Source organism: Nomascus leucogenys, chromosome 16 (genome assembly GCF_006542625.1).
Source record: "Nomascus leucogenys isolate Asia chromosome 16, Asia_NLE_v1, whole genome shotgun sequence".
Lineage (NCBI taxonomy): Eukaryota > Metazoa > Chordata > Mammalia > Primates > Hylobatidae > Nomascus > Nomascus leucogenys.
This window is the reverse complement of record NC_044396.1, coordinates 71,005,675-71,022,151: the sequence shown is the minus strand read 5'-3', so window position 1 is coordinate 71,022,151 and position 16,477 is coordinate 71,005,675. Positions and strand designations below refer to the sequence as shown.

At 38.2% G+C, this 16,477-nt stretch overlaps 1 protein-coding gene across 1 annotated transcript in view; it reads right to left on the bottom strand.

Annotated features, from left to right (window-relative positions):
* Positions 1–16,149, bottom strand: part of COLEC10 (collectin subfamily member 10) — a 40,798-nt gene extending 24,649 nt beyond the window's left edge. The window contains exon 1 of the mRNA XM_003256155.4: positions 15,905–16,149. Coding sequence (XP_003256203.1) covers positions 15,905–16,052 — 148 coding nt within the window. The 5' untranslated portion in view covers positions 16,053–16,149. The remainder of the gene's footprint in view (positions 1–15,904) is intronic.
* Between the last annotated feature and the right edge of the window lie 328 nt (positions 16,150–16,477).

The following is a 16,477-nucleotide window of genomic DNA, read 5'->3' as shown; positions in this document are numbered from 1 at the left end:
TGCCTCCATCTCCATCTTCAATGGTCAGAACTAAACTAACTCCCTGGAGGGTAATCCCCTCTCACTTCATAGCATCCTATTGCATTGTGTCATAGGTGATAAGACAGGTCAGGGATGATAGACTGTATTCCTAGCACTTGGCACAGAGTCTGAGAAGCAGTAAATAGGTGATTGCTCAATAATTGTTTTCAAAATAAAAGGAGTAACATCCTTAAAGACAAGGTAGATAAATGTGAGCTTAATGACAATACAATCAAATGAGTTTGTAATTGATTGCAATGTCTTTCTCAATAATGGCTGATTAATGGATTGACTCCAGCCTGCTGGGAGGTCTGTGCTGATGGCCAATAATCTCATAAGGCAGCCCAGGTGGCAAATACACACACCACTGCCTCTACTGCTTCTGTCCACTCCATATTCTTCTTTCTTCTTCTTATTTACCTTTGTCTCTTAATATTACAATCATGCTCTAATTTCCAAGGCTCAGTACCTGAATCGGCTTCCTCACTCTCATCTTGATTCTTATCTTATGTTCACTCTCTCTTTCTTTTTCCTCCCATCCCTGCTGCTGTTATTTTATGTCTTCCTGTCTTTATGCTGTAACCCTATTCCTTACAGGTGATTCCTAAAGATTTTCATTGATGTATCTAAAGTGCCTAGAATAGTGTCTGTTCAATAAATTGTTCTTGAAATATTGGTTTCCTTGAATCTGAACTTCACTTTTCCCAACTATCTTGCAAAGTAATCTTTATTAAATCATATTTCCATCATACTACCACCCAATTCAAAATGTTTCAACAGTTCTTCTGTGTTCATAGGCCACTTCAAACTAATTAGTCTGGTATGTGAACCTTCACAGGCTGGCATCAATGGAACTTTCCCATATTATTTTCTGACATTCTGATAAATGGCTCATTTAATTTATATACACTCATTACAACCCAGGAGTTTCTCTGCTGCATAACCTTCTATTCCTGTCCAACCTGTTTATCATTGTTCATCAAAATGTCTTTCAGTTCCTGCCTCCATTGAAAAACATTTTTTTCATTTGCAATTAATCTGTTTAGAGAAGAATCTAAAAGTCATAAAAGGAAAGATAGACATATATAGCATATGAGAAATTCAGAGATATAAATACGCAAAGTTTATAAACAAATGAATGATAAACAAGGGAGAAAATCAAACACTAAGGCATAAAAAAATAGTAATATTTTTAATATGCAAAAAGCTTTTGAAAATTGAGTTGCAAAAAGGACAATAAAAATATCTAAAAATATAAGCAATAAATAGATGAAAATGTCCAGACTATTAGAGAAATATATGTATGTATAAGTCTATATCATATTTCATCATCAGATTCACATCCAAAGATGATGTAAATGCAGACAACTGAATGTTATCATTCATTGTTCTTGGCTATGTAAATTGCTACAACATTTCTGGAAAATAATTGTCAATAATGATTAAAATAAAGAACACGCATACCCTAAGTTGCCTTAGGCAACCTATTTTATAGGAGTAACAGTAAGAACAAATGGATAAACAAGAATGTTTGTAGTGGCAAAAACAAAACCTGCAAATCCAAACCACAATGAGATACCATCTCACACCAGTTAGAATGGCCATCATTAAAAAGTCAGGAAACAACAGGTGCTGGAGAGGATGTGGAGAAACAGGAACACTTTTACACTGTTGGTGGGACTGTAAACTAGTTCAACCATTGTGGAAGTCAGTCTGGCGATTCCTCAGGGATCTATAACTAGAAATACCATTTGGCCCAGCCATCCCATTACTGGGTATATACCCAAAGGACTATAAATCATGCTGCTATAAAGACACATGCACACGTATGTTCACTGCAGCACTATTCACAATAGCAAAGAGTTGGAACCAACCCAAATGTCCAACAACGATAGACTGGATTAAGAAAATGTGGCACATATACACCATGGAATACTATGCAGCCATAAAAAATGATGAGTTCATGTCCTTTGTAGGGACATGGATGAAACTGGAAAACATCATTCTCAGTAAACTATCACAAGGACAAAAAACCAAACACTGCATGTTCTCACTCATAGGTGGGAATTGAACAATGAGAACTCATGGACACAGGAAGGGTAACATCACACTCTGGGGACCGTTGTGGGGTGGGGGAGGGGGGAGGGACAGCATTAGGAGATACACATAATGCTAAATGACGAGTTAATGGGTGCAGCAAACCAACATGGCACATGGATACATATGTAACAAAACTGCACGTTGTGCACATGTACCCTAAAACCTAAAGTATAATAATAAAATTTAAAAAAGTAAAAATGTATCATCATGGGACTGATTAAAAATAAAAGGATTACAGTAACATTACAATGATTAAAATTATATTCAAAATACAATATTATACTGATACTAAAAATAAGGAGTTAGCAAAAGCTCTTGGATATAGAGTGAGCTCCATGTTACATATAGAAAGTCTCTTAGGGAGTATTATATTTGTGTATGTATGACATCATTTAGAGAAGGAAGGGATAAATATAATTAGAGAAAAGTATTAATACCCAGCTATTAATGATGTCTACAGGGGAGAAGAGGGTTCAGAGAGGGAAGGGTGATAGTAAAAAGAGATACCATTAGCTTTTTCTTTACATCTTCATTTTATACATCCTTACATATGTTACATGTTATAATAAGCACAAAACCCTCTTGCAACATAAAACATAAATAACAAATGATGTAAATGGAACCATGGCTCTTTATCTCTTTATAAACCCTACCCACAAGTCCTGTCTCAAGTTAAATTCTAATTTCTCTGAGTTTATTGATGGAGTTATTTCCTTGATAATTCACCATATGTTTCCTTGTTACTACTTTCTAATTGTTGCCTTGGAGTATTATTTAAATAATGCACTATTATTTAACTGTTTGTATTAATGTCAAATATTTAATTAAAGTGTAAGTTCCTTGTGATAAGAACAGATATTCTACACTTTGCTCTTGACTGTTGTCCAAAAATTCACAGTTTTCTTACTTGTTTGTTCATTGGCCAATTTTTACTGCATTTCTACTAGCTACCAAGCTGTGTTGCATCCTAGGGATACAGGACTACCTTGGACAAGATATGATCTATGCCCAACAGTTTGGTGGGGTGGGAGGAGACACTGAACACAGTCTTTCAGATGAGTAGGTTACAACTGGCATCCAACAAAGCAAGGCTTTGGAAAGATCAATGACACAGGAGTCGGGAGACTTGGCTTTTAACTCATCTGTGTTGCTTTCTCCCCAAATGACAAGATAAAATATCAAAGAAGAAAACAAAATGAATAGTTTTCAATATTAACATGCTAAACAAATGCAAGGAAACACAATATGTAAGGAAATGAATTTATCTAATAAAAATATCAATGTCAATATGGATAACCACTAACATTTATGGGGTGCTTACTAGAGTCCGAGCTAGGTCATTGGTGGGTGTGATTATTATCTCAACTCACCCCTTAATTGTGCCCCATCAATTCCAGGGACCTATGAACTTCATTTCCCCTTCAGCTAGTTCCTGTGCCACCTAGCAAAGAAAATAACTGAAGATTTCAAATATCCTACAGTCTCTCCTATTTGAATTACAAAGTATCTTTGTTTTTGTTTTCAAGCTTATTTGGCTTAAAAAGAATGATCACTTGGAGCCTGCAATTATTTTGCAGTCATTGCATGTCTGATTAAGTGGGTGGGGGTGGGAGGGTGGGAACTAACACTGTACTTAATGAAAAACGCGACATTAAGTTTTGTTAGGCAGGTTTCCTTCTGCCTTCACATATCATTCATTATTAAAATGCATTCTCAGCCAGGCCCACAGAAACAAAAACAAAGAGAAATCCCATCAATTCAGGACTAAGTGGCATGCTTCTGCAATGCAATGCAGTTGTTAAGAGCATAGGATCTGGGATCAAAACGCTTAGTTCAAGTCCAGGCTCCACCACTGACAGGGTATGGGACTTTAATGACCCATTTAAATTCTTTAAGCCTCAGTTTGCTCATCAGTAAGTCAGAATAATGAAGTGCCTCCCTCACAGGGTTGCTGTGAGGAGTAAATGTGGTCATGCACATGAAGAGCTTAGAAGGTAGTGAGAGTTCCAGAATATTACATTATTACATTATGCCAGTAGCATCCAAGGCGCCAAGAAGAATTTCTAGTCACTAGAAATGAAAGAGGTACAAAGAAGAGGACAAGGCGGAAGGAAGCCTTTGTGAGACCTTACCCTGTCTTGCAGATTTGCAACATCCTGGTTGGGGTGTGTGTGTGCGTGCGTGTGTGTGTGTGTGTGTGTGTGTGTTTATGTACGTTTTCCCAGAGCAGATTTATGCTTTTGGCATCTAAACATTTACAACACTCTGTATATGTAACATATAATATTCTCTCTAAAATTCATTTCAGTACAAAGTGAGTTAGAAACAAATTTAAGGAAAAAGTGTAGTATTGTTATTAAATTTAGTTATTAGGTTGGTGTTAAAGTAATTGCAGTTTTTGCCATTACCTTTGATAACTGTATTATTATGTATACCAACATCTCAGTCTATGAACATCTCAAGTATCTGTGAGAATTGTAGTATCCTCTTTGATAATCATCAATCACTAAATGAGACAAAATATAAAAACTGTAAGTCAAGATGATGGGCTATGTGATTAGTTTTTCTAGAAAAATGCCTAAGGAATATTTATGATATCTATTTCCAACTGCCTGCTGGAATTTTCCGTTGATGTTCACATGTAACTCAAACACAATTAAGAACTCATAATATCCCAATTTTACTTCTGAGGTACCTCTCTATTGTATCCCATTCTCTTTATTCCAACAGCCCTAATTCAACTCTTGTCTTTCATTCATGTCCCACTAAGACCGTCTCATATCCTTCAGTCTATCTTCAACCCTGTTAAGAGATTTCTCTGCCTAAGAAGCAAATCTAATGTTGTTCTACTCAAAGACTTCCATTGGCTCCTCTGGTTTAAACTATCATTTGGTTGACTGGATCAGATACAAACAATCTCACAACTTCTGCAAAATAACTATGAAAATTATGTGGAAAAGAAAACCCACTGTTAATTAAAATTAGGTTAGCAGATGACATGGTTTGATGTGTGTCCTCTCCAAATCTCATGCTGAAATATAATCCACCTTGTTGGAGGTGGGGCCTGGTAGGACGTGTTTGGGTCATGTAGGAGGATCTCTCATGCATGACTTGGTGCTCCTCTTGTGGTAATGAGTGAGTTCTCACTCTCAGTTCACACAGGATCTGGTTATTTGAAAGAGTGCGACACTATCCTCCTTTCTTTTGCTCTTCTGCCATGATTGTATGTTTCCTGAGGCCCTCACCAGAAGCAGATGGTGGCACTACAGTTTTTGTACAGTCTGCAGAAGCATGAACAGAATAAACCTCTTCTTTATAAACTACCCAGTTTAAGGTATTCCTTTATATTATGGCAACATAAAATGGATTAATGCAGCAGACAAGTATAATAAGTTTTTATTTATGTTGAAGCCATTGGAGCTAAAATAAAAAAAAAGAGTAATTCTGTGTTCTACCTTATTAAAATGTCAATCCTATCCACTGAAAAGGGGGCAGGATAACACTTAGTTAGTTCCTCCTCCATTGAACATCCTTTGCTCTAAGACTCAGAGTCTTTACTCACCAGAAAACTGAGTCAATAACTTTGTTGCATGGTGGTGTTTTTTGATGCTATAGAATACCATGCTCTAACCTCTCACTGCCCAGTCATTTTTCTACATCCTAAAATTAAGACAAGAAAGGGTATAGAAGAGGCAGTGATATGATGCATTTTAGGAGATTATCTTCCCATTAATAAAGCCCTGTGGGCAGATGGTGGGACACCTTGGCAGTTGAGAATGCTGGACATTTTAGTTTTGCATACACTCATCTGTTCAGAGTCAAAATACGAGAGAATCAGAAAGAGGGAGCAGAAAAAAATTTCACATTGGTGTGGCTAGGCCACATTAGAATAATACCAACATGGTATTGTCTCCTAAATCATGGAGAGGCAGGCAAAAAAAATCATTCTCTACCCAGGCTAATCAAAATTTCGAGCTCATTTTAATTTGAAAAGTAAAACGTCATCTTAAGTGTGCTCCAATTGAGGAAAGCAGGTCATAGCCCTTGCCTTTGTACATTCTATGTGAGCTTTATTTCAGAGTATATGGTCCGTATCTGTGGTCTAGCGCTGGCTTTGCCCCAAAATCATTGGTGACATTGTCCAGCTTTGCCCTTCAAGTGAAGCATGGTTCTAGGTGACACTGATAAATCGGTTCCAGAGACTTTCCTTTGTGGTGTATCAAAGTCCCCCCAACCCACGCACATTTCTTTGGGAGCTTTCACTTTTGTCTAAAGTATATTTTCACACTTGCTGCCACACTGCATCCCTCAACTTCCCATTGGACATATGGGCCTCCTTCTTTTGGTTGTCCTGTCATTTGGTCACCCGGTATGTGGTCTGATGAGAGAAAGATGACTTTTTCACAGCTTTTGGCTCTGACTGGAAAAATCTTTTTCTAAATCCTGGTTCATTTCAGGCCAGGCAAAACAACACTATCAAAACTATTTTTGACTGCACTCAATGCTACAGTGTCTTGCACATACACTTATCCCTGGGCAGCATCATATAAATGACCTTCAAAATCTATAAGCTCTTGAATGCAGGTAACAATGAGTTATTTGTTTAAAGAATTTTATGTTGGCTAGGCATGGTGGCTCACACCTGTAATCCCAGCACTTTGGGAGGCCAAGGTGGGTGGATCACCTGAGGTTAGGAGTTCAAGACCAGCCTGGCCAATATGGTGAAACCCCATCTCTACTAAAAATACAAAAAATTACCTGGATGTGGTGGCAGGCGCCTGTAATCTCAGCTACTCAGGAGGCTGAGGCAAGAGAATTGCTTGTACCTGGGAGGCAGATGTTGCAGTAAGCAGAGATTGTGCCATTGCTCTCTAGCCCGGGTAACAAGAGCAAAACTCCATCTCAAAAAAAAAAAAAAAAGAATTTTGTGTCCTCAGCACATCTATCCTGTCTTATTAAGATATGGCTTATTGGCTGGGTGTGGTGGCTCACTCCTGTAATCCCAGCACTTTGGGAGGCTGAGGGGGGCGGATCACGAGGTCAGGAGATCAAGACTGTCCTGGCTAACACGGTGAAACCCCATCTCTACTAAAAATACAAAAAAAAAAAAAATTAGCTGGGCGTGGTGGTGGGTGCCTGTGGTCCTAGCTACTTGGGAGGCTGAGGCAGGAGAATGGCATGAACCCAGGAGGCGGAGCTTGCAGTGAGCCGAGATCACACCACTGCACTCCAGCCTGGGCAACAGAGCGAGACTCCATCTCAAAAAAAAAAAAAAAAAAAGATATGGCTGATTATTCCTGAGATGAGATGACATCATCTCATTTAACAGAGCTCAGTTTCTCTCATCAGTTGGGTTGATTAGGGTCCTGTCTTCATAGTTAGGGAGGTAGAATGGGGAGCACAGGGTTACTCCTCAGATAACTTTCTCACAGCTGTGTGGTCAAAATCACATGCAAGAGCAGTATGCTTTAGTTTCCTTCTCCTTAAAATAAGGGTGATGATCCTTATAGGTGTCAGTTGAGCCTAAATAGAATAATGGATGAAACTTCGTAAATTCTAAAGAATGACTCCTGTTCATATAATTTGTTTAACAGATAGAAGTGTCTTCCCGTGATCACAAGAGACCTAAACTGATGCTTCCAAGAACTGTTGAATCAAGAATAATAGCAGTAAATAATTTGAAAAGAAACCCCACATTATTTAGGTGCAACTTTACTTGAATCTCTGAGTGTCAGATTTTTACTGTGTATAAGTACAATTCTTTTCTAAAAGAGCAGAGAAAGCTATAAAATATAATTTAAAGAATTGTATAAAATGATAGGACATTGCAAATCCAATACGTAATGCAAAAAAAACAGACAAACTCATTATGGGTCGAAATATCATGAAGAAATGTGAAGAGTCTAACCACTCCATGCTAACAGAGTTACCAAGTTTCTACAAGTAGAATTTAAATATAAACAAGAGGAGTAAGAGAGAAACAGAGAATTTGTGCCTGGCCTATATATCATCAATGACCCAAGGCCAGTAGAATAGCCTATATGGCATAGACAGTAGGTAAAGGAAAAGTTTCTTAAAGGAAGAAGGAAGAACAATAAACAGGAAACACAATCTCATTCTCCCTTGGGTTTTGCTCTCCCATGGTTTGCTCTTATTTACAGAGTCCCTGAGACTACTTCAGGTGCTAAGAGCTTTACGTGGCTGAACTCATTTTTCCTCACCACAACCCTATGAAGAAGTCACACTATTATCATCCTCATGTTACTGATGAGAAATCTGAGGTTCAGTTTTCTGTGTTTTCACTCATGCAATCCCCATGACAACCCTAGGCGTGTTTACCCCTGTTATTTCCATTTTACTAATAAGGAACACCAGGCTCAGTTGGAGAACTACAGAAAGGAAGCAATATCAGCGAAGAGAAGAGGTGGTCTCAAGTTTGTGAGCTCTTGACAAATAAAAGTTGACTTTGGAGTAAGACTGAAAACAGGCAGAAAATTGCGATAAGTAGGAGAAAGGAGCAGTCTTTCCCTGGTACATTTCTATTTGGGGAGCTGACTTTGCAATCTATGAGTCTTTCTTTAGGAATGGGGGAGAGAGCTTATGGTAACAAACAGTAGTGGAGACTAGTGAAAGAAATGATAGGTAAGCTATATACTAAACATGTCTCAATTTTCAAAATAAGCATTTGAGGTGGGCAATATGATCTCCATTGTATTTTTAATTTTTTTAATTTTTAATTTTTGTGGGTGCATGGTAGGTGTATACATTTATGGGGTACATGAGATATTTTGGTACAGGCATGCAATGTGTAACAATGACATCGTGGAAAATTGGGTATACTCAAGCATTTATTCTTTGTTACAATGTAATTATACTCTTTTAGTTATTTACAAATATACAATTAAATTATTACTGGCTATAGTTCCCCTGTTGTCCTACCAAATATTAGGTCTTATTCATTCTTTCTATCATTTTTGTACCCATTAATTGTCCCTAGGTCCCCCCACTCCCCTTCCTAGCCTCTGTTAATCATGTTTCTATTCTCTATCTCCATGAGTTCAATGTTTTGGCCATTTTATAGATGAAGACATTTAAGCTTAAGATCATATAGCTGGGTAAATGGCAGAGCTCAGATTCAAAACTATATATACACACACACATATATATGTTATATATACGTTATATATATGTTTTATTTATATATACGTTTTATATATATGCATATATATACATATATATCAAAGTCCATGATATATACATATAAAAGCCCATGATCTTCACATACATGCAAACGCATATTATTATGATCTCTACTAATGATTAATACATATCCAAATTATTATGTAAGACAGTTGGAGAGAGACATGGCTTATTAAATTCATATTAAAATGAAACAAATTATTTTTTATCATTACCATTTAGTACTACTTCCTGACTCATCTTTACCCACACTTTTATTGACTGGAATTTTATTCTTCCCTTTCTGACCTAAACTTGAAATGCCTTCTTAGTATCTACCCTAAAGGAAAAAAGAGATGAAAATTTGTTCTAAGTATTGATACACTGAAATATAAACGTTAAAAAAAACCAAACCACTGAAAATATTGGTCTGTCCTTATGCATAAAATACATATTAAAACACATGTGAAAGAATCTAGTGAATTAATACAATGAATAAAAAGTTTTGGGAAAATGCCTAGTTGTTTACCCTTTCTGATAGTTACCAGAAAAGAATCAGCAACTTAACTTGCATCAAGGTGACTGAGCTAGAATAAATAGTTCTGTGTCATGTTTATACATTGATCTCATGGAACTCCTTTTCTAATGTTAATTTATAAAACCAACTAATCATTTTATGCTTAATGAGAATGATATAAGGTGAGGAAAATGATGTAACATGGTGGAATGGAACAATGCCTGCTCCAAAAATCTGGAATCTGATTTCTAGTTCTAGCCCTGCTACCTATTAGCAGCTGTGTGACCTAGAACAAGTTATTTTGCCTCTCTGGGCCTCAGTTTTCACAAAAGTAAAAATAACTGGAGTTAAACCAAATTAGATCTGGACTTTCCTGGGCATATCTGTCTATCCATTTGGGGAAGTCACAAAATGTCCTATTTGTGTTGGGGGCTGAGAAGTATCTTGGGAAATAATTCAAGTTGTGTCAATTGTTGGGATCCAGAGCCATGTCCAGTAAAATAGTAGATGGCCAAGTAGAAATCTATTTTTCAGTGGCTAAGAGGTCTTCTGAGAAAGGAATTATCCCAGAGGATAGGGGTGAGTGCTGTAAGGCTTTACTCATGGCATAGCCTCTCTCATCAGAGAGGAGTGGCAACTGGGCAGAGCTTGTATTGTCTGACACTCAGGTGTGTGCTCTGGAGTTCCATGGGGACCAAGGGGGGGTTTAGGTAAAGGGACTGAAGTAGCCATTTCCTCTGGCCCCATAAAACACTGAGGTGCCATCAACACTGTGTAGTTGCTAGTGGGTTTAGCTAGTGGGTTTAGCAGGTTGATTGGAACATAGAGCCCAACTAGAACTTAACTGGGTTTTAATTTCCTCTTCTGGCTCCGTGGGCTTGAGCTAGTGACTTAATAATTCTTACCTCAATTTCTTCATCTGTTCAATGGGAATGATAAAGTCTTTTTTTCTCAAAAGTCCATTGAGATAATAAAGTAATTTTTCTCAAAGTTCACTGAGATAATAAAATCTTTTTGCTCAAAGTCCATTGAAATAATTAAATTTAAACATGGTTGTAAAGCACTCACACAGTGCTGGGTGAATGGCAGCTACTCAGTGTGTGCTCAGCTACTCAATGTGTGCTAGCAATCTTGCTCCTGCCACCCCACTGGATGTGGTAATTAGAGTCATGCTGAAAGGGAAAGAGCTTTGCTCTGCCTTGTGGTTTGATCACAGGCCACACGTGTGGAGGAGTCATGTTGGTTACCCATGGGAATCACAGTGTCCTCAGAAGCGTCAGAAAGGCTTCCTTAGTGAAGGAGGCAGCAGTGTGTTAGGGGCTAGGCAGAGACAAAGGCACCTGGGAAGAAGAGGCACTGTTGTAATAGGAGAAAAGCAGTGGTCCCTGGCAGGGAGGTTTTTCGGTTGTTGGAGAAGTGGCACAATGGCCATGGCCCCCAGGAGCAGTCCTTTTTTGGGAGCATGTGCAACAGTTTTTAGGAACTTCAGGACATACTTAGAGGATATTTTGAAAGAGTTGTGTTAATAGATCAATACCTCAAATTAAAATGTTGGGGGTCTTTCATGGAAAATTTGGGTAGATTCATTTAATCAAAAATATGTATTGAGCACCCCCTATGTGTCGGGAGCTCTTCTAGGTTTAGAAAACCACGCTCAGCAAGAAAGACTGGTATCCTTGTCTATTCGGGAAGCTTGCACTCCAGGACTGACTATACATGCATCAATACACAAGAGATTTTCACTTAGTAATAAGCCTGTGAAAATAAAGTATCTTGGGAACTATGACAAAGAGTACAGGGGTAGGTAGGCAGGGCCTTGCTGCACAGATGGCATTTCAGCTAAGACCTCCATAAGAAGAAGGAACTATCCTTGGGAAGATCTGGGTAATGGTGGGCCAGGCAGAGGAGCCATCAAGAGCCAAGGTCCTGAGTCAGGAAGGAGAGCTAAGACCAGCATTCCCATTGAAAAGCAGAAGTGAAAAGAGCAGTTTGAAATGATGTGGGAGAAGCTGAGAGAAGCCAGTTGGAAAAAAGACCTTGTAGGTCACACACACAAAATTGTCATTGAAAAAGGCCCTACAAAAAAGCTAGCAAACATCAAAATAAGCAATAGGGTAAAATAACATTATTTCCAAACAAATTAATGAAGTAATGAAGTTGATTATCAAAGAGGACATAAGCCATCATTTTCAGCATATTTTAGTACCCAAGACAATGCTGGGCTTTAAGGTTTCGTGATGCCATATTCTTTGACTTTGCCCTGTGCATTTTTTTAATCACCAAAATGTGACTGGGGGACTGTATTTTCAAACCTGATATATAACTAGTATAAACTAGTGGATGTCATGAAATGACACCGGTCTAGGAGCCAGAAGGCCCAGGGTCAAGTTCAAGTTGCAAGATTCCACCTGCTGAAAGAACTTGGGCACTGTCTTTGGCCCCGCTGGAATTGTTTCCTTAGGTCTAAGTTTAAAGAAATTGCTACCACATAGGGAAATTGTGGGAATTAAACAAGACAATGATCTTAAAGGTCCTTGAAAATTGTAAAGCATCATCCACATTTATTGGTTAAAATCATTTTTTAACATTTTTTTGTTGAAAACTTGTCTCTCTTTTGCTTTGTGTCCATTTATTTTTCTTTTTAATTTTTTATGGATACGTAATAGTTGTACATATTTCATCGCTGTTATTTTCAAGGGAAACCACTAGAGGTCAGAATTTCACATAAATTGTTTAAAGAAACCACCAAGATGGGGGAGGAGGGAGAAAAAAAGAGAGAGAAAGGGAGAGAGGGAGAGAGAGAGAGAAAGAGAGAGGGAGAAAGAGAGGGGGAGAGAGAGAGAGGGAGAGAGAGAGGGAGAGAGAGAGGGAGGGAGGGAGGGAAGGAGGGGGGAGAGAGAGAGGGAGGCAAGGAGGGAGGGAGAGAGAGGGAGGAGGAGGGAGGGAGAGAGAGGGAGGCAAGGAGGGAGGGAGAGAGAGAGGGAGGGAAGGAGGGAGGGAGAGAGAGAGAGGGAGTGAGAGAGAGAGAGAGAGGGAGGGAGAGAGAGAGAGAGGGAGGGAAGGAGGGGGAGGGAGGGAGAGAGAGAGACAAAGAGAGAGAGAACATTTCATTTTCCTATTAGGTAACACAGATGATAAGTTTAAGACATAGAAAAATAATGATGGCTTGCAACAGAGTCGTTTTGATAACATTCTCAATTGTTACATAACAGACTTAGATAGGGAGAGAAGGAAAAGATAAAATAGGATTTGTTAAAATTTCTATTGATGATGTCTACACAGCTTAAAGTTCACATTGGTTATCATAATTCTTAAAACAGGTCTGTGATGAAGGCTTGTTTTGCAAATGAAGACACTGAAGTGTAACAGATGTAACAACATGCTGAAGATAATCAGATTGACTCCAGTGCCTTTCTTTCCACTAAGCCATGTCTGGGAAATAAGACTTTAAAAATAATATCTGTATATTGGTCAATATAGTCTATGATTGGTTAGCATTACTGGGTTTTCACAAATGGCATTCTGCAATTCTAAATAATTTATTTAGTTTTCACTCTCCCAGATGAATTTAGGGAAAATTCATTCCACTATCTATTTCCCAGAGTATCTAGAAATTTCTGAGCACTGTGCTGCAGTGCTAGTAAATACAGTAATGAGATGATTATCCATGGAGAAAAGTATTAAGACTAGCTTGATCTTAGGGGGAAAATATTGAAAAAACAGTAATAACCCAGACCTTTAAAACATTTACTTAACCATCATACGATTCTTTTTAATTTTGTAGAGGTAAATATACATATCTGCCTTATTTTGGAGTGGGGAGGGGTTGTCACAGTATTCACGAAGGAACAAGGTAGAGTAGATGGCAGTTTACATAAATATATGTATATATATATATATATATATATATTGAGATGGGATCTCACTCAGTTGTCCAGGCTGGAGTGAAATGGCATGATCATGGCCCATGCAGGCTCAACTGTCTGTACTTAAGCAATCCTCCTGCCTCAGACGTCCGAGTAACTGGGACTACAGGTGTGCACCACCAAACCTGGCTAATTTTTAAAAAATTATTTTAATTATTTTGTTCAGATGGAGTCTCTTTATGTCACCCAGTCTGGTCTCAAACTCTTGGGCTCAAGTGATCCACCTGCCTTGGCCTCTCAAAGTGTTGGGATTACAGGCAACACAACTGGCCCACTGTTCATATCTTAAGAGAAGGTCCCATGTCTTGGTTTCTGGTGTGCCCATATCATCTAGCATGGTGCCTACAGTACAGGAAAGGCAGTGATGAATATACTCATGTTGCTTTAGGTGCATTTAGGTGTGTAGGAAATTTTCAAAGAAAAAGCATAAATTGGTGCCAAAGTCAAGAGTTTGTAATAGAATACAAAGCTTCTTATGTAGATGCGAGAGCTAGGACAGGTTACTTATCTTAGCTTCCAACCCCTGGCACCTAACATGATGCCTGGAACTTAGTAGGTATTCAGTACATTCCAGGATCATGGATTTCTTTATTAAGAATAAAATTTATTAAATTTTATTAAGAGTTTATTTTATTAAGAATTTTATTAAGAATAAAGTTTTATTAAAAATAAAATTTGGAGTCCATGTGATACCATTTTCAGGCTCTGGACGAAGAAGAGGAAATCACACTCAAAAACATAACAGACTTAGTTCTAGAACCCGCAGTTCTAGAGCACCGCTTCCCTAGTCCCTCGCCCCAGGAGCACTCATTTCATTTTGTCACACTCTGGCTTGTAATTATCCCACAATGTCTGCACATGCTCAGGAGGAAAGTTAATGAGATTTCCACTGTTTGAAATCTTAACAGGGTTTCTAATGGGAAAATGGGAAGGGAGAAGTTTTCTATTAGGTAAAAAATAGTGCTATTCTCAAATGGATTCTCCCATTTGCAGGGACGAGGAAAACTTTAATTTTTGACGCCTCCCATGACACCCCAGGAATAATCTAAAGTTTCCTATACTCTAAGGAAAGTTCAGTAATGGTTTTAAGTAAATACTTTATTTCTAATCAAAACTTTCTTTCTGAACATTTGCCCTCGCATTATTCATTTATTCACCCAAGAAATTACTTGGAAGTTCTAAGGTCTCATTGTTCCTCACAGCATTTATTTTATCGTATCAAAGGTTAAAACTTGGATTGCAATCTTAGAGGAGAATTAATTCAGTGATTAAGAAAAATGCACTTTAAGCAATACACATTTAAATAACTGACAGGCATGGGGCAATGTATTTCTGAATTTTTTTTTGGAAAAACACTTTTTTCTAGTTAAAATTTTAAGCAGCTGCAATTCTTCCACCCTATAGCCTGGAGAAACAGCATGAATTACTAATAAGAGAGCACCAATCTGCAGTGCAGTGACCACTTTCAGAACAAAAGGGTAAAAGCTAAAACAAGAAAAATAGATTTTTTTTAATCTACTAGTTGCTTAAAGCATATTTGGACCTTGGCTGTACTTGAGAACATTTTGCAATATTCTATCATTCTTGAGCAGAAGGCACTTGGCCCCAGAGACTACACTTCCAAATAAAGAAATGTTCATTTATATACTACCTTCAATGCTTGACAAAATGTTTCCATCTTCTACGTTGGAACTCAGGATCCCATTAACTTATGAAATATATATTTAAGATTTAAGTTTTATTTTACTGACCTTTTGCTTAAACAGCTTTACCAGCATCAGTATTAGAAAGGAGGAGAATACAAACAGTGCAATAATAGAGATGCTTTTAAGGAAGGAAAGGACTTCTGAAGACTCATGCCTGGATTATGCGTCTGCCCCGGAGCAGAATGGAACAGGGAATTTCCCCTGCCCTGGGTAAGTTCCCTCAGATCTCTGTCCTGGGTTTCCCCTTCCCAACATCCTCTTACCTAACATCAAGGGAGAGCTTTAAATAAGTAACAGACCAGATCTGGAAAATCCTGATTTTCCAAAATAGAAGGAAAGTGGGAGGAAATGTAGGGAGGAGAGAAGAGAAAGTCATTGAAATCTAGGAAGGGGTTCAGAGATGAGGGAAAAGATCATATTTATCATACATGAAAATTGTGGTTTTCTTTCCTCACCTTTGGGTCCTGGTGAAATTGTGTGTGTGGCACAGACTTCAGCGGTAGGACGGCTATCGATATCCAGACCTAGACTCTGAATTTGCAAAAGAAATAGTACCAGGAGGATAAATTGGTTTCTTCGAAGCAAGGATGCAAAGCCATTCATTGCTGTGGTTCCTCAGAAAAGGGTCTCCCAGAAATGCCAAATAAACAGCTTTATTTTAAATAAAACCTCCTGCTTTGGGGAAGAAGGGGAAGTATTTGGAACACACATTCCAAAAGGGGCTACAGAGACAGGAAGGAAGCATACCCTAGATAGTTTATTTTCTCAGTGTTCCAAATGGACCATACATTGTCCAGACTGTTTATTTTCAAGTGACAACAGTTTATTGAAAATTATCTCTGAACTCCAGTGTGCATGTCAGTAGAAACATCCCCAAGAGCAAAGAAGATAGAGATGCCTTCTGCTGAGTACTTGAGCTGACAATTTAATAGGCTACATTGCCTTTAAACGCTGAGTTTCAGAAAGGCTGTGAACCAGAGAGGTCTTCAGTTAGCAATATACTATGCAAACACCGTGCATGGCTTTGA